Source organism: Bombina bombina, chromosome 1 (genome assembly GCF_027579735.1).
Source record: "Bombina bombina isolate aBomBom1 chromosome 1, aBomBom1.pri, whole genome shotgun sequence".
In the NCBI taxonomy this organism is placed as follows: Eukaryota; Metazoa; Chordata; class Amphibia; order Anura; family Bombinatoridae; genus Bombina; species Bombina bombina.
This window is the reverse complement of record NC_069499.1, coordinates 1,106,161,493-1,106,181,085: the sequence shown is the minus strand read 5'-3', so window position 1 is coordinate 1,106,181,085 and position 19,593 is coordinate 1,106,161,493. Positions and strand designations below refer to the sequence as shown.

General features: G+C 39.6%; 1 protein-coding gene across 1 annotated transcript in view; it reads right to left on the bottom strand.

Annotated features, from left to right (window-relative positions):
- Window positions 1-954: 954 nt before the first annotated feature.
- SKAP1 (src kinase associated phosphoprotein 1) overlaps window positions 955-19,593 on the bottom strand; it is a 552,748-nt gene continuing 534,109 nt past the window's right edge. The window contains exons 5-6 of the mRNA XM_053717407.1: window positions 1,509-1,628; window positions 955-989 (exon numbers count right to left, since the gene is read on the bottom strand). Coding sequence (XP_053573382.1) covers window positions 955-989; window positions 1,509-1,628 — 155 coding nt within the window. The remainder of the gene's footprint in view (window positions 990-1,508; window positions 1,629-19,593) is intronic.

The following is a 19,593-nucleotide window of genomic DNA, read 5'->3' as shown; positions in this document are numbered from 1 at the left end:
CATGCAACCTAAAGGTATAAATAAGTTGTATACATAGAACCATGAGTAAGTTAATACTGTACAGTAATCATAACGGTTATAGCTGCTGTTACAAATAAATGACATGCTACCTAAAGGTATACATTGTATACATAGTACCATGAGTAGGTTAATACTGTACAGTAATCATAACGGTTATAGCTGCTGTTACAAATAAATTACATGCTACCTAAAGGTATACATTGTATACATAGTACCATGAGTAGGTTAATACTGTACAGTAATCATAACGGTTATAGCTGCTGTTACAAATAAATTACATGCTACCTAAAGGTATACATTGTATACATAGTACCATGAGTAGGTTAATACTGTACAGTAATCATAACGGTAATAGCTGCTGTTGAAAATAAATGACATGCTACCTAAAGGTATACATTGTATACATAGTACCATGAGTAGGTTAATATTGTACAGTAATCATAACGGTTATAGCTGCTGTTACAAATAAATTACATGCAACCTAAAGGTATATATAGGTTGTATACATAGTACCATGAGTAGGTTAATACTGTACAGTAATCATAAAGGTAATAGCTGCTGTTGAAAATAAATGACATGCTACCTAAAGGTATACATAGGTATACATTGTATACATAGTACAATGAGTAGGTTAATACTGTACAGTAATCATAACGGTTATAGCTGCGGTAACAAATAAATTACATGCAACCTAAAGGTATATATAGGTTGTATACATAGTACCATGAGTAGGTTAATACTGTACAGTAATCATAAAGGTAATAGCTGCTGTTACAAATAAATGACATGCTACCTAAAGGTATACATTGTATACATAGTACCATGTGTAGGTTAATACTGTACAGTAATCATAAAGGTAATAGCTGCTGTAACAAATAAATGACATGCTACCTAATGGTATATATAGGTTGTATACATAGTACCATGAGTAGGTTAATACTGTACAGTAATCATAAAGGTAATAGCTGCTGTAACAAATAAATATAGAATATAATTTGCATTTAAAAAAAAAACAAAAACAAAAAAAACAAAGAAGCAGGCAGAGAAGATTGTGACTCACTGGTGAGGTAAATGGTAATTTGTAAATCATTTTATATTTAAAAAAACACACAATGGCTGCTCAGAGAGTCAGTAGTGGCTGTTGTCAAATCAAGTCATCACTATTTGCCAATAGTGCTCTAAGCTGGCACAATGTTGACATATAGGGTGCATAGAGCAAGGACAGCATATGTCCCTATGCCACTGAAACAGTGCTAGTTTTTATTACAAGCATTAAGATATAATGCACAAAATGCTTTTATTCAACAATGAAATGAACATATGCACAATTTAATTTTGATAATTGAGTCCCTTTAATTTTAAAATCATATCATATTATAGCACACAGACTTTATCAGATGCATGACAGTTTTGTACCTCATGTTACATTCCTAAAAATATTCTAATCATGAAGATGTTTGTTTTTATAAAATGACAGAATAACTCACCCTCATCTTGGTTATCTGAGGTAAGAGAGACATCGTCAGATGTCAGAGACTGCCCACAACTCTTATTATGGCTCTCATCCAAGCCTTCATTTCCTAGGGATATGCTGGTTCCTTCATTTCCTTAAATAAAACAAGTATACAATTAATTCTTCTGTACAGTAAACATTAACTTTTTAATAAAGTTAATAAAAAAATGATATACATAATATAGACACAATCATCAGGTTTCTATATATACAAACTTATGTTTTTCCCATATAGGTTACAACATGCTGTGACCATGATAATGTTTAAAGGGACAGTAAAAACGTAATTACAAATAAGATTACCATACTAGGTGATTATGAAAACTGTTGCAATGTTCTCTGTATATATTGAACTGACATTTCAGCTCCGTATGCCTTAAAATAAATCTCAAAGAATAAAAAAAATAAAAAATTGTTGCGATGCATTAAAGAGACATGAAACCCAAACAATTTATTTCAGAAAACTGAATTTTAAACAACTTTCCAAATGACTTCTATTATGAAATCTGCTTCATTCTCTTGGTATTCTTTGTTTAAAGAGCAGCAATGGACTACAAGGAGCTAGTTAAATATCTCAGGTAAGCCAATGACCACAAGGTATATATGTGCAGCCACCAGAAGTACAATGCAGCTCCTGAGCCTACCTAGGTATGATTTTAAACAAAGGCTAACAAGAGAATGAAGCAAACTTTTTTTGCTACTCAAAGTAGCAAATTACTTCATCTCTGCCGGGTTGGCACCCAAAATCAAAATTTTAAAACAAACTTAATTCAGTTGGTTAGATATCAATTGTTATTTTCGTTGGATATAGCATACAAAGAGTGGTATTAACAATTATTTGGAGGGGGGGTAACCCGACATTACCCCCCACCCCCATCCAAAAAATTGGACAAAAAGTTGTTTAATTGGATAGATATTTGTTAGATCATGCCAGTTGTTTTGTTAGATCTAACATAATTACAGAGATATTTGGTATTAAAGGGACATGAAACCCAAACATTTTCTTTTATGATTCAGATTGAGAATACAATTTTAAACACATTTTCAATTTACTTCAATTATTTAATTTGCTTCCTTCTCGTTATCATTTGCTGAAAGGTTTATCTAGGAAAGCACAGGAGCAGCAAAGAACCTAGTTCTAGCTGCTGATTGGTTGTTGCATATATATACTGATTGTCATTGGCTCACCCATGTGTTCAGTCAGCATAACCAGAGAATAAAGAAAAATTGATAATAGGAGTAAATTAGAAAATTGCATAAAATTAAATTCTCTATCTGAATCATGAAAGAAAAAAATTGAGTTTCATATCCTTAAATTAGGGGGGCTGCCCCCCGAATCAAAGTTTCAGACAAAAAAAATCATTGAGGCTAATAGATATTTGTTAGATCAGGTTTGATCAAGTGTTTATAACGTTAGATCTAACAAGCTAAAGCTGGTATTAACAATTATTTGGAGGGAGGCTAACCAGTCATCAGCCCACCCTTAATAAAAAAAATGCATGAAAAGTTATTTAATTTGATAGATATTTGTTAGATCAAGTATGATCAGTCAGTTGTTTTGTTAGATCTAACATAATTACAGAGATACTAGGTATTAAATTAGGTGGCCCCCAATCAAATTTCAGACAATAGATCTTGGTTAGATCAGGTGTTTATTATGTTGGATCTAACAAGCAAAAGGTGGTATCAAAGGGACATTAACCACAAAATAAATGTTAGATAGAATGATGCATTTAAAGAAAAGATTAGTCTGAGAATAACTTGCAGATGTCATTTTTAAGGTTTCATTTAGCCCCCCTCCAAATAATTGTTTATCCCAGCTTTAGCTTGTTAGATCTAACGTTATAAACACTTGATCAAACCTGATCTAACAAATATCTATAAGCCTGAATTATTATTTTTTCTGAAAGTTTGATTGGGTGGAGGGGGGGCAGCCCTCATAATTTAATACCCAATATCACTGTAATTATGTTAGAGCTAAGAAAACAAATGACTGATCGTAACTGATCTAACAAATATCTATCAAATTCAATAACTTATTGTCCAATTTTTTTAAGGGGGGCTGATGACGGGTTAGCCTCCGCTTCAACTAATTTATAATACCCCTCTTGTATGCTAGATCTAACAAAAACAACAATTTATCAAACCTGATCTAACCAACTGAATTAAGTAATGTGCAAATAGTATGTGTGCTTTAAAAAATATATATTTTCTCATTAAAACATAATTTCATTCAGTTGTGTTGTGACAAGGTATATTGGGTCTTAGCTCTATTTGGTAGATGGCCATCATTTCCATTTCTAGTAGCCCATAATATAGCAGGAACATCTTCACTTAGCAAAAAGAAATGAAAGTCCATACAGAAGTTTCAAGAACCATCACGAAAGCAGACAAAGAACCTGATTCTCTAAAGGTCTGTGGGCTGGTGTGATTTTTTAATAATGCTCACCAGTACCTCTATTCCCCATGTGGAATTATATCAAGCCACTTTTTACCCAGTAAACAGGTTGTCTCGCTATGAGGTGTATGCTGCATTTTCGTATGGGAAGAAGATGCATGCATTACAAAAATGAAAATCATAGTTTAAAAAAAAATACAAAACGAATAATTGAGCCATTCACACAAAAATACTTTGGAAAACAATTGCATTGTTAAAAGGGACAGTCTACTCCAGAATTGTTATAGTTTAACAAGATAAATAATATAACCGTGTTAGTTATGCAAAACTGAGGAATGGGTAAGAATATTAATATACTTTTTATGTCTGTGGTTACCTTGTATCTAAGTCTCTGCAGATTGACAGACTTGCATTTTAGTCAATCAGTGCTTACTCCTAGTTAACTCCACAGGCATGAGCACAATGTTATCTATATGGCACATGTCAACTAATGCCCTCTAGCTGTGAAAACTGTCAAATGCATTGGCATAAGAGGCGGCCTTCAAGGGCTTAGAAATTAGCATCCTACCTAGGTTTAGCTTTCAACTAAGAACAACAGGAGAACAAAGTAAATTTGATGATAAAAGTGAATTGGAACGTTGTTTATAATTGCTAGCCCTATCTGAATCATAAACGTTTAATTTTGACTTGACTTTCCCTTTAAAAATACATTTAGAAAACAAGGTTACAACCCAAGAATAATACACAACCAAATCCATAGAGATATCTAGAAAAACTAAATTTATGCTTACCTGATAAATTAGTTTCTGTCATGAGAGAGGGTCCACAAGACATCACATGTGGGATTACACTATTACACAACAGTCCACTAGGAAGCAAAAACACCATAACATACCACAGCTTTGATCCCTATCTCCCAGAATCCCTCAGTTAAACGTATATCCAAGGAGAGAAGGAAAACTAGGAAAGCAAGCTCTGCTGCCAACTACAGAAATACAAGGGCTGGGCTTGTGGACTCCCACTGTCAGGGATTCCTCTCATACTACCTGTCAGTAATCACTGTTCCTTTAATTTTCTGCTCACCTTATCCTCTCCACCCTATTTAAGGTTGCCTCCCACTTCACAAATTGCTTAGTATTGAAGTTATACCTCTGATACACTACAAGCCAACTCCTGCTCTGTACTGAGTTTTCAATAGACGGATCCACGCGACCAGATCACAAAACTGCCAAAGTGAACGCTGTTCACATTCCTACGATTCAGCATCTGGAAAAATTACATTCTGCTATTAATCCACAGCGCTCTCTAACACTTTGTCATCTCTACTGCTCTGTATTTTCTCTGCTCCGGATTACACTGCATCGGCAGTCAGCTGGGATACAACCACGCTCATCCAAGCCACGCGGCGGTGACGTCACACGCCAACTTCAGCACAGTCGGACTGACACAGCGCTCTTTAACCACACTTTGTATCGCACAGCTCTCTCAAACGAATTGGTCTCCGGTAAGCCCTATACTTCATAATTATTTTGCTGTGGTATCCTGCACATAAATTCTACTCCTATTGAGATTTTATGCTATTTGGACAATATACAACCTTCATATTTTTCTATAAGACTTTATTTTTAATAGGTTCTATTTCACCTCATCCGCTTATATTTCTTGCACTAACAATTGATTATTTTTTATAGAAGTTTGTGCTTCATATTTTATTTTTGTTCTGCCCTATATGCCTTATCTGACCTCTGGGGTGTAAACCGATTTCCCTGCTGCATTCCCTCAGTGCACTTCTCTGCACATGTGGCAGCTATAGGGTAATCCTATTTACACCACCATTATAGAAATCACAGCTTGGTGTTACAAATGAAGATACAACCTCTCATTGTATTCTTCAGTAACTTTCTGCTACATTAATTTAGATTTTATTTTGTCTCGGCAATTGAGGTCTTACCATTGATACTGAAATTATTTTGTATTCCTCAGATTCGCATACGGGTGTGACAGAATACTAAGCCCTAAAGTAATATGGACCCAGCTGAGACTAACCCACACATAATTGCCCTTCAACAAAGGGTTGATCTATTAACTGATGGTCTCAATTCCCTCAAAACAGAGAATGAGACTATAAAAGCTTATATTAGGGATGTGGTTGACAAAAGAATTCCTGGCACTGAGCCCCAAGTTAGTCCCCCAGAGAAATTCCATGGGGATAGATCCCAGTATAGAGAATTCAAAAACGCATGCTTGCTCATGTTTGCATTAAAACCCCATACCTATCCTACTGATAGGGTGAGGGTTCTTACTACGATATCATACTTAAGAGGTGAACCCCGTACTTGGGCGAACACATTTTTTGAGAACAACGAAGAAATCTTAAACTCATTAGAGAATTTCTTCACAGCTATGGGTCAGTTGTATGAGGACCCATACAAACAGATTACGGCAGAAACAGCCATGAGAGGGTTGAAACAAAAAAAGAGGGTTGTAGAAGACTACATCACCGAATTCAAGAAATGGGCAAAAGATTCACAGTGGAACAACTTATCATTGCGGAACCAGTTTAGATTGGGTCTGTCTGACGCTATTAAAGATGAACTTTCACGAATAGATCTACCCCCTACACTCGAAGATTTGATGACCCTGTCCATCACCATAGACAGACGCCTCAGAGAAAGGCAGCAAGAGAGGTCTTCACATGATTTCTCTTACAAAAAACAAGTCACTACCTCACATACTACTTCCTCTTCTAAAATCTTGCCCGAACCTATGGACATAGGATTCGTAAAAGGTCCTCTCTCTCCCCAAGAAAAGCTCAGACGATGCAACCTAAATCTTTGTCTATACTGTGCCTCTGACGATCACACAGTAAAAGATTGTCCATCCCTTCTCAGACAGAATAAGGGTAAGATTTCATACCAACCTTTTTGTTGTACTACCCAGGTACAAACTCATTCTTATTTAACACTGTCTCTTCTCTTACAGTGGGAAAAACAGCGGGCCAGCGCATCCGCGATAGTTGATTCCGGAGCCACTGCCTCATACATAGATAAGGAATATGTCACTGTAAATAAAATACCACTAACTCAGAAAAAGTCTCCTGTTTTTCTTAGGGGGATAGATGGTAGAGAAATCACCACTGGTCCTGTGGTCTATGAAACCGTACCCCTCCTGGTGAGTACCACTGACCACCATAGAGAGTTTATTACTTTTGATGTAATCTGTTCACCTGTCTCCCCTGTGGTTGTGGGTATTCAATGGCTTAAAACTCACAATCCAACTATAAACTGGTCTAACAACTCACTGACCTTCTCTTCTCCTCACTGTATTAACAATTGTTTTCCGGTCACTGTCCTACAGACAACCGAAGTCTCACCTGAAAACCTTGTACCTGATGTGTACAAAGAGTACATTGATGTTTTTAGTAAGACAGAAAGTGAAAACCTTCCCCCTCATCGAAAATACGATTGTCCCATTGATATCATTCCAGGATCTGAAATACCCTGTGGGCATATATTCCCTCTGTCGAACCCCGAACTTCTGCATCTAAAAACTTATATCCATGAAAATCTAAAAAAGGGCTTCATTCGCCCCTCTACTTCTCCCGCAGGTGCGGGGATATTTTTTGTGAAAAATAAAGACGGTTCACTAAGACCCATAATCGACTATAGAAAATTGAATCAGATTACCATAAAAAATAGGTACCCTTTACCGTTGATTCCGGAGCTCATAGAGAGACTTGAAGGGGCCAAATACTTCACTAAATTAGACCTAAGGGGGGCTTACAACCTAATCCGAATAAGATCTGGGGATGAATGGTTGACGGCGTTTCGAACTCGTTACGGATTGTTCGAATACGTCGTCATGCCATTTGGGTTATGTAATGCCCCTGCTACTTTTCAACATCTTATCAACGACGTGTTCAGAGATATCCTGGATGTTTACATTGTCATCTACCTGGATGATATACTAGTATACTCCAAGTCCTTACCTGAACACATCACTCATGTTAAACAAGTTCTCTCCAGACTTAGAAGTAACCATCTATACGCAAAGGCTGAAAAATGTATATTCAATTCGCAGTCTATTTCATTTCTAGGTTACGAAATTTCCCCAGCAGGCATTCGTATGGAGGACAACAAAATCAATACAATTCTACAGTGGCCCATCCCTAAAACCAAAAAACAGGTACAAAGTTTTATGGGATTTGCGAACTTTTATCGAAAGTTTATAAAAAATTTCTCCAAGCTCACAGTTCCACTTACTTCATTAACAAAATCCAATAGAACTTTCAAATGGTCCTCTGATGCTCAAAAAGCATTTGATTTCCTCAAGGAAAAATTTACCACTGCTCCCATCCTCCGGTTCCCTGACCCAAAATACCAATTCGTTCTGGAAGTCGATGCATCCAACTATGCAGTAGGCGCAATCTTGTCTCAGAGGGAAGATTTGAAAAAAACCCTACACCCTGTCGCCTACTACTCACGAACCCTGAATTTGGCTGAACAAAACTATCCCATCGGGGATAAAGAGTTACTCGCTATAAAGCTATCTTTGGAACATTGGCGACACCTGTTGGAAGGGACTCCTATTCCTATTCTAATCTATACCGACCATAGGAACTTACAGTACCTAAAGTCTACTAGGACCTTATCTGCTAGACAAGTCCGCTGGAATCTATTCCTATCAAGGTTTAATTACCTAATTACTTTTCGTCCATCTGGAAAAAATCAGAAGGCGGATGCCCTCTCACGTATGCCAGTGGACAAACCTTCACCATCCCTTCAACAATCTCTTATCCCACCTCAAAATTTTCTTTGTTTCACCACTGACTCCCTGCCTATCCTAAAAATCGAACAAAGAAAGGATCAAACAAAGGCGGAGCTTGATCTTACTATCAAACCTGACGGCTGCTACTACTTTAACTCTAAATTATACATCCCACCTACTCTCAGATCTACTCTCCTCCATTCTGTTCATGACTCTCTACTCGCTGGGCATCCAGGGATTACCAAGACTTTAGAATTAGTTAACAGAAACTATTGGTGGCCTCACATGACCACTGACATAAAAAACCATGTTCAGACTTGTGGTACATGTATAGTTTCAAAAAAGGAAAAACAGCCCCCCTATGGCTTGCTACTTTCTCTACCTACACCAAAGAGGCCATGGTCCGACATTGCACTTGATTTTATTGTTGACCTGCCTCTTTCCTCAAAAAATACCACCATTCTTGTTGTTGTGGATTTGTTCACAAAAATGTGTCATTTTATTCCATATAACAAACTACCTACTGCTATGGAGACTATCCGTTTACTTATTTCCAATGTTTTCAAATACCATGTTATACCCACTACTATCCTTTCCGATCGGGGCACACAATTCTCCAGCAAGTTGTGGTCGCAATTCTGTAAAATATTCAACATCGACAGAAGACTTACCACTGCGTATCATCCACAAACAAATGGACAGACGGAAAGATGTAATCAGTGGCTTGAGCAATTCTTGAGAGCATTCTGTTCTACACAACAAGACCATTGGTCTGAACTTTTACCTTATGCAGAATTCTGTTATAATAATACGTTACATTCCACTACCAATCAAACCCCGTTCTTTGCAAATTATGGTTTTCACCCTTCTTTCCAGTTGTTACCTACTTCACAGTCCCTCTCTCCCAGCATCTCGGAATTGTCTGACTCCATCTCCTCTAACTTCAGCTCTATCGAATCCTCCATAAAACGGGCCAAAGACATACAAAAACATTACTATGACAAACACAGAAGAACTCCTCCAGTCTACCAAATAGGCGACTTAGTATGGCTCTCTACAAAAAACTTGAGAATGAATACTCCATCCAGAAAACTCTCCCCTCTTTTCGTTGGACCATATCCAGTTGAGAAAGTGATCAATCCAAATGCTGTCCGCCTCAAGTTACCTGACACATTAAAGATTCACCCAACATTTCACGTCTCCCTATTAAAACCCTATAGGGAGGTTAGACGCATCTCAAATCAACGGTCTACTCCAACCGTTACCATTGATCCAAATGTCGAGTATGAAATAAGATCTATTCTCGACTCCCGCCTGTACCGAGGAGCTCTACAATACCTCATCAGCTGGAAGGGCTACTCCAAGGAGGAAGACTCTTGGGAACCTGCCAGCAACATTTCAGCACCGCGTCTGGTTTCCAGTTTCCATCAAAGAAACCCTGACCGCCCTGGACCATGAGCCCCGGGAGTTGCTCATTAGATGGGGGATTCTGTCAGGGATTCCTCTCATACTACCTGTCAGTAATCACTGTTCCTTTAATTTTCTGCTCACCTTATCCTCTCCACCCTATTTAAGGTTGCCTCCCACTTCACAAATTGCTTAGTATTGAAGTTATACCTCTGATACACTACAAGCCAACTCCTGCTCTGTACTGAGTTTTCAATAGACGGATCCACGCGACCAGATCACAAAACTGCCAAAGTGAACGCTGTTCACATTCCTACGATTCAGCATCTGGAAAAATTACATTCTGCTATTAATCCACAGCGCTCTCTAACACTTTGTCATCTCTACTGCTCTGTATTTTCTCTGCTCCGGATTACACTGCATCGGCAGTCAGCTGGGATACAACCACGCTCATCCAAGCCACGCGGCGGTGACGTCACACGCCAACTTCAGCACAGTCGGACTGACACAGCGCTCTTTAACCACACTTTGTATCGCACAGCTCTCTCAAACAAATTGGTCTCCGGTAAGCCCTATACTTCATAATTATTTTGCTGTGGTATCCTGCACATAAATTCTACTCCTATTGAGATTTTATGCTATTTGGACAATATACAACCTTCATATTTTTCTATAAGACTTTATTTTTAATAGGTTCTATTTCACCTCATCCGCTTATATTTCTTGCACTAACAATTGATTATTTTTTATAGAAGTTTGTGCTTCATATTTTATTTTTGTTCTGCCCTATATGCCTTATCTGACCTCTGGGGTGTAAACCGATTTCCCTGCTGCATTCCCTCAGTGCACTTCTCTGCACATGTGGCAGCTATAGGGTAATCCTATTTACACCACCATTATAGAAATCACAGCTTGGTGTTACAAATGAAGATACAACCTCTCATTGTATTCTTCAGTAACTTTCTGCTACATTAATTTAGATTTTATTTTGTCTCGGCAATTGAGGTCTTACCATTGATACTGAAATTATTTTGTATTCCTCAGATTCGCATACGGGTGTGACACCCACCATCATGAAAGAAATTAAATGAGGTTAGCATAAATTTTTTGTTTTGATTCATAAGTAACAGTCTACGGGACATCATATGTGTGATCTTTTATCCAAGAAGTCCACTAAACCAACATGTAATAAGGAGGCACAAGAAAGGTAAGGCAGTTGAGTTACTTCTCAGACACTAGAGTTGCTGTATTTTTCGGCCAAAAGTAGCTTTAGAGAAGTCAAACACGTCAAAATGAAAAAACATAGTAAAGTTGTGCAAAGAAGACCAGGTGGCCACCTTACAAATCAGGTCTATAAACACCTCATTACAAAAGGCCCAAGAAGTAGCAACTGCTCTAGTGGAAGGAACAGTAATGCCTTCCTGGGGAGTCTTGCCCACAATCAAATATGCTTTATGAATGAAGGCTTTAAGGTAAGCAGCTAGAGTAATTGCTGTGGCTTTTGAATATTAAGAGATCCAGAAAAATGGATAAATATGAAAAAAGAAATTCTGAATTGTTGTGGCTTCCCCATTAAATCTGAGGTCACAAAATGTGTAGAGAACAGAATGAAATGATTAATTGCATCTGTAGATACATTTGGAAGGAAGGAATAAACTGTCTGAAGCACACCCTTATCTTGATGAAAAATCAAGAAAACAATGTATGTTTACCAGATAAATTCCTTTCCTTCCGGATAGGGAAAGTCCACTGCTTCATTCCTTACTGTTGGGAAATACAACACCTGGCCACCAGGAGGCTACAAAGACACCCCAGCCAAAGGCTTAAATATACCTCCCACTTCCTCATTACACCAGTCATTTTCCAGAGGGAACAAGGAAAAGAAGAAGAAACATTAGGGTATAAATGGTGCCAGAAGAATAAAATAAATAATAGGGGACCGACCATAGACAAGTAAAAATGTTTTCCTTCCTAAGATAGGGAGAGTCCACGGCTTCATTCCTTACTGTTGGGAAAACTATACCCAAGCTCCGGAGAATACTGAATGAATAATATGAGGGAACAAAAAGGAAGATGCGGATCCTATTCTGAGGGCACCACAGCATGCAACACTTTTCTCCCAAAAGCTGCTTCAGCCGAAGCAAAAACATCAAACTTTTAAAATGTAAGGAGGACCAGGTAGCCGCCTTACAAATCTGATCCATAGAGGCCTCGTTCTTAAAGACCCAAGAGGAAGCCACTATCCTCTCGGGAGGACGATGTCCCGCTGTCTCGTTAGCTAAGCGGATGACACTCCTTAACCAAAAAGATAGGAAAGTCGAAGTAGCATTCTGCCACTTACGCTTCCCCGAATAGACCACAAACAAAGAGGAAGATTGTCTAAACTCCTTAGTAGCCTGAAGATAAAACTTCAAGGTGCTAACCACAATCAAATTGTGAAGTAAGCGTTAATTCGATGGATTAGGACACAAGGAAGGAACCACAATTTCCTGATTGATGTTGCGATCTGACACAACCTTAGGAAGAAAACCTAATTAGTACGTAAAACGGCCTTATCTGCATGGAAAATCAGATAAGGGGGCTCACATTGCAATAGCAACTCTGCGCAATAGCCAATAAAGAGAGAACCTTCCAAGATAACGATTTAATGTCAACCGAATGCAGAGGCTCAAACGGAACCTGTTGCAAAACCCAGGCTCCAAGGAGGAGCCAAAGATCTAAACACAGGTCTGATCCTAATCAGAGCCTTCAAAAAAGGACTGCACGTCTGGAAGCTCAGCCAGTCTCTTGTGCAATAAAACCGACAGGGCCGAAATCTGTCCCTTCAGGGAACTAGCAGAAAGGCCCTTCTCCAGCCCATCCTGGAGAAAAGATACAATGCTGGCAACCTTAACTCTGTGCCAGGAAAAACCATGGTCTTCACACCAGAATAAGTAAGTCCTCCACACCTTGTGGTAGATACGCTGAGTAACTGGTTTACGAGCTTGAATAAGAGTATCAATGACACTCTCAGAGAAACCTCTCTTGGCTAAGACTAATCGTTCAATCTCCACGCAGTCAGCCTCAGAGAATCCAGATTTTGCTGAACAAATGGACCTTCTATCAGCAGGTCTCTGCGACAAAATAACTTCCACGGAGGAGATGAGGACATCCCTACTAGATCCGCAAACCACGTCCTTCGCAGCCAGGATGCAGCAATCAGGATTATTGATACCTGCTCCTGCTTGATGCGGGCCACCACTTGAGGAAGAAGCGGTATTGGAGGAAAAGGATATATGAGTTTGAACCTCCAGGGCATTGCTAGTGCATCTATTAGATCCGCTTGGGGATCCCTCGACCTCAACCCGTAACTGGGTAGCTTGGTATTGAGACAGGATGTCATGAGATCTATCTCCGGCATCCCCCACTTGCTGCATATCTCTGCAAACACTTAGGGATGGAGAGACTATTCCCCTGGATGGAAGGATTGCCTGGTGAGAAAAACTGCCTCCCAGGTGTCCACACCCGCAATGTGGATTGCTAACAGCGAACAACTGTGGGCCTCCCCCACTCCAGAATCTGAGATACTTTCTTCATCGCCAAGGAACTTCTCTTCCCCCCCCCCGATGGTTGATGTAAGCCACCGAGGTTATATTGTCTGATTGGAATCTGATAAACTGGGACGAACCCAGAAGTGGCCAAGTCGATAAGGCCTTGAAAATTGCCTGTAGTTCCAAAATATTGATCAAGAGGGAAGACTCCTCCTGAGTCCACAACCCCTGTGGTCTTCCTGGCACCCCAAACAGATCTCTATCTGGATAGGTTTTCGCCTGTAGTCACAATCTCCCAGGATGGTCTTAAGAAGCATGTCCCTCGGGACAGATGATCTGGACAGAGCAACCAAGAGATCGATTCTCTCGACCGGCTATCTAATAGCACCAGAATATCATCCAAGTATGGGGCTACTGCAATACCCTGAGTTCTGGCAATGGCTAGAAGAGCCCCCAGAACCTTCATAAAGTTTCTTGAAGCAGTAGCTAGGCCAAACGGAAGGGCAATAAACTGGAAGTGCTGGTCCAGGAATGCAAGCCTCAGGAACTGAAGGTGTTCCCTGTGGATTGGAACATGAATGTAAGCGTCCTTCAGATCTATAGTTGTCATAAACTGGCCTTCCGGAATTGAAGGATGGACCTTATCGTTTCTATCTTGAAGGAAGGAACAAAGAGAAGGCCGCCCCTTCATGCCGATTTGTTTTCCGTGGGCTTCTTATTCTGCTTGGACTTATTCCAGGACTGAGCCTGCTTCCAGGTACTCTTGGGTTGCTTGGGCTTGGAGGAGAATTGTTGTTGTTGGGATTTGTCAGAACTAAAGGAACGAAAATTAGAAGAAGATTGTTGTCCCTTAGACTTGTTCTTCTAATCTAGCGGTAGGAATGCACACTTGCCTCCGGTAACGTAGAAATAATGGAGTCCAGGCCTGGTCCAAATAAAATCTTTCCCTTGAAGGGAAGAAAAAGGAGTCTAAACTTAGAAGTCATATCCGCAGACCAAGACTTCAACCAGACCGCCCGGCGGGCTAGGACCGCAAAGGCGAGGCCTTTGCATTTAGGTGAATAATATGCATGTTCGTATCACAGATAAAAGAAATAGCAATTCTCAGAGCTTTAATCCTGTCTTTAATATCCTTGAGGGGAGATTCAACCTCAATGAGTTACGACAAAGAGTTGCACCAATAGGTAGACGTTCTGGCAACTGCAGCTGCCGGTTGAAACATCTTTCTCAGAAAGGTCTTCATTTTCTTATCCATCGGCTCTCTGAACGAAGAACTATCATCAAGAGGTATATTAGTACGTTTAGCAAACATAGAAATAGCACTATTCACCTTAGGAATGGAGCCCCACATATCAAGTTGAGAGCCAGAGACCGGGAACAACTTTTATAAAAGTAGACGAGGGGGAAAAGGAAGAACCAATTCTTTCCCATTCGTTCTTAATAATGTTTGCCATCTTAAACGGCACAGGAAAAGTCAAAGGAACTTTCCTGTCTTCGTAAACTCTGTGTAATTTTGGTATCATAGGTTCTTCAGGCAGCGCGGCCTCTGGAACCTCTAACGTAGACAGAACCTCCTTGAATGAAAAACGCAAGTGCTTAATTTTAAATCTAAAGGACATATCCTTTGCAGCAGGAGGCTTAGACGCTAAGGACTCCGACACAGAAAGTTCACCCTCTGAAGCTACAGAGGTTAACTCATCATCAGATAACTGGGACATAATAGCTAAATCCGATAAATATTTAGATGACTCCGGGTCAGGAAAGCTATGTTTAACCTTTCTCTTGCGTTTGTTAGAGCGAGGTAATGCACTGAGGGCCGCAGACCCCGCCATTTGTAAATGCGGGGCAAAGTCCACAAGAAGAGGGTGCCCCCGAATGGAGGATTAGATGTGCTATGGGGAACTGCATGTGGTGTGGATATTGTAGCAAGGGTAGGAATCTCACTGGACGCCGAGTCCTGAGAGGTAGACGGCTCCGAGGGACTAAGAGACTTAGCAGGCTTGTCTCCCTTCTTAGACTTTATAACGGTATTAAGGCATGTGTAAGATAATTGAGTGGGCGGGAAAACCATGGCCTCCTCACAATATAAACAGGTATAATTTAGTACAGACGGAGTACCTTCTAACATGTCAGTGTCCTCCATAGTTTGGGTTAGACTCACAGAAGGACACAAATAAAAACGTTTTTTTATTAAAGAAAATTGTACCTTTATACTCCCAATGGCTGGATCACTCACCACCTCCTAGACTCAGACAGTTAAAGGGACAGTCTAGTCAAAATTAAACTTTCATGATTCAGATAGGGCATGCAATTGTAAATCACTTTCCAATTTACTTTTATCATCAAATTTTCTTTGTTCCATTGGTGGTATTTTTGAAAAGCTAAACCTAGGTAGGCTCAAACTGATTTCTAAACCGTTGAAAACTACCTCTTAGTTCAGAGCATTTTAAAAGTTTTTCACAGTTAGACAGTACTAGTTCATGTGTGTCATATAGATAACATTGTGGTCACTCCTGTGGAGTTATTCAGGAGTCTGTACTGATTGGCTACACTGCATGTCTGTCAAAAGCACTTAGATAAGGGGCAGTCTGCAGAGGTTTAGATACAAGGTAATCAGAGTTAAAACATATATTAATTTAACTGTGTTGGTTATGCAAAACCGGGCAATGGGTAATAAAAGAATTATCTATTTTTTTAAATAATACAAATTCTGGTGTAGACTGTCCCTTTAACAGAGGAAACGCTCTCCTAAGGTTCAAGTCTCAGCCGGAATGGCGAAAATGAACATAGACCACACTCGGTCACATGGAGTGCAAGGCAGTACTTCCCCTTGCCAAGTATAGCAAGTAATAGGAGCTGTGCAACACTTTCAAAAACGAAAGTGAAACTTAAAAGTGAAACCTCTTTGTTAAAGCCAAAAACACAAAAAGCAGCATGTAAATAATTAATACACTGATTAACCCCTTCGTGACCAGACCACTTTTCCATTTGTTGACCATCTGAGACCAGGGCTATTTTTAAATTTCTCTGGTGTTTGTGTTTAACAGTAATTTTCCTCTTACTCATTTACAGTACCCACACATTATATACCGTTTTTCTTGCCATTAAATGGACTTTCTAAAGATACCATTATTTTCATCATATCTTATAATTTACTATAAAAAAAAATATAAAATATGATGAAAAAATGAAAAAAAAAACACTTTTTCTAACTTTGACCCCCAAAATCTCTTACACATCTACAACCACCAAAAAAACTCTTATGCTAAATAGTTTCTAAATGTTGTCCTGAGTTTAGAAATACCCAATGTTTATATGTTCTTTGCAAGTTATTTTCATTTTTACACATACATTGCTTTTTTACTATGATTTAGGAGAGCTTGTTGTAAGTTATTGCAAGAAAACACTCCAGGTTGTTTACTGCTGCAAGACCTCCTGAGTACACCCATGCCCCCAATGCATAGGTTTGCCAGGATTTTGGGAAGGTTCAGTTACAATTGTTTGACTTGTAATTTGAGTTGGAAGTGGGAGTATTTCTTCTGATAGGCATATCTTTAGTTTAGTTATTGCCATGAAAGTGTATATATTTGAAACGTTGCGACACCCCAAGGTATTGTGTATGGAGTGCTTTGATGCCTTTGATACAACCGTTAAAGCTAAAAAAAAATTGGAGAAAGTGTATGGTGGTAATTTTTTAAATTTTCATTTTTACACACACATTGCTTTATGAATAGGATTTAGGATCGCTTGTTGTAAGATATTCCAAGAAAACACTCCAGGTTGTTTTCTGCAAGACACCCTGAGTAAACCCATGCCCCCCATGCATAGGTTTGACAGGGGTTTTGGTAAAATACAGCACCAATTTTAGAAATTATAAAAAATAGAACAGTGAAATGTAAAACATCAAATGTAAATAAAATTAAAAAGTGTGCGATACCACTTGAAGTAGTCCCCAGGCTGCCCTGAGCAATCAGGACAGTAAAAGGCGGTGTCCCTTCTCTGCCCCCTCTTGGTACAGACTCTGCATGTTTTTTAGGTTTCTGCTTTGCGGCAGTAGGGAGGGATTTTAAAAATAAAATGAGTAGCCCCAACTCTGCTCTCTCCCATCACCGCCTGGGGAGCAGGTGCATCTTGGTACAAAATCCCCGAAATGATCTGGAGCTGAAACAGTAAAAATGTCTGTTTCATTCCGGGTTTGCTTTTTTGAACAACAAAAATACGTTGTGGGTTGCAATCTGCATTAAGTGAATTGCATTCTTTCTGTACCAGGTTGTTGTCCTCCGAATAACTAGGTAGGGCTGGAGCAGCTGATCTACCAGATCAATCCCACCCATATGCTGGTTATAAGCCTTGATGCACACTGGCTTCCCTATGCTCTCAGCTCTGCCACGTACAGAGACCTCCACAGTCCTCTCATTGTGGATGATGGTAAGAAGGTACACATCCTTCTTGTCTCTGTACTTAACTGCCAACAGCTCCTCTTGGCGCAGAGCTGAGTTCTCCCCCCTTTGTAGCCGGGAGCGTGCAAGTTGTCCTGGGAAAACTGCACAGTTTTTTTTTGTTTTTTTTACAGTAGCTTGAACAAAAGGACACTTAAATAAAAATGATCTAAACACAAGTGGTACCCTTTGTTCATTAGGGGTAATCTCAGGTCTCAGACAATCTTGCCAGTGGTTCCCATATGTTCTGGGCAACCTGGGGGGGTCAAGGTGGCTATCCTTTCCCTCATACACCCGGGAAAATCTGAATATACCCAGTCTCGCTCTCACAGAGCTTATACACCTTTACTCCATATTTGAAGCGCTTGGAAGGAATATACTGCTTGAATCCCAGCCTTCCCTTATACTTCATCAGGGATTCATCCACACATATATTCCTTAAAGGTGTATAAGCCTCCGCAAACCTGGCAGCAAAGTGGGTAATCAGTGAGCGGATTTTATACTGGGGATGCTACCTAGGGGGGCACAGGCTGTTGTCGCGGAAGTGCATGAAATGTAGAATCATTTCATACCTCTTCCGCGACATACTTTGGGAGAAAATGGGGGTAGAGCAAATGGGGCTACTGCTCCAGTAGGAGTGGATGGAGGGTTTCTTTATGATGCCCATCAGCATATATGCCCAGAATTTTTTAAATTCTGGCACATCGACGGGGACCCATTGCTGCTTTGCCAAAAAAGTGTCAGGCTTTGCAGCACGGAACTGATGGGCATATAAATTAGTTAGGGCGACAATGTTCCCCACTCGCCCAGAAACACCTCCACAAACTGCTGGGGGCTAAATCCTGCCACATCCACATTGATGACAGGATTTGATGTGAAGTGTGGGATATCTGGCCTCTGGAGATGAGGCTTTACCCACACTTCAGCAGCTATGGCAGCTGGAGCAACACGTCTCCTTCTGGCAGGGGGGCTGGCAGGGGGTAGCAGCCACAGATGCATCACTATCAGTAGAGACTGTATCTAATAATTTATCTGAGCATATGGCAGAGTCAAAATTGGGGTCTATGCCTGACATAGAGGGTCTGACTCTGATGCAAAGATGGCATATGCCTCCTCAGGCATATGTTCTCTGTAACATAATTTATTTTTATCTGTCACAGAAAAAAAATTACTAAAAAAAAACAACAAAATTTAAATTAAATAAATGGCTCTGAAAAGAGCCTTTGGGTCTCACAAAAAGTTACTAAAAAATAAATAAAAAAAGAAACCCTAAAAAAATGCACAGAGCAAAAAAGTGCTTTTGTGCAAGAGCCAGTGATTTATAGTGATCACTGGGAAGCTAGGGGTTAATTGCTAAAAAAATAATCAACACAAAAAATTACTAAAAAAAAATGTAACCCCTAAACAAAATGCACAGAGCAAAAAAAGTGCTTTTGTGCAAGAGCCAGTGATTTGTAATGATCACAGGCAAGCTAGGGGTTAATGGCTCTGAAAAGAACCTTTCAATTTTTAAACTAA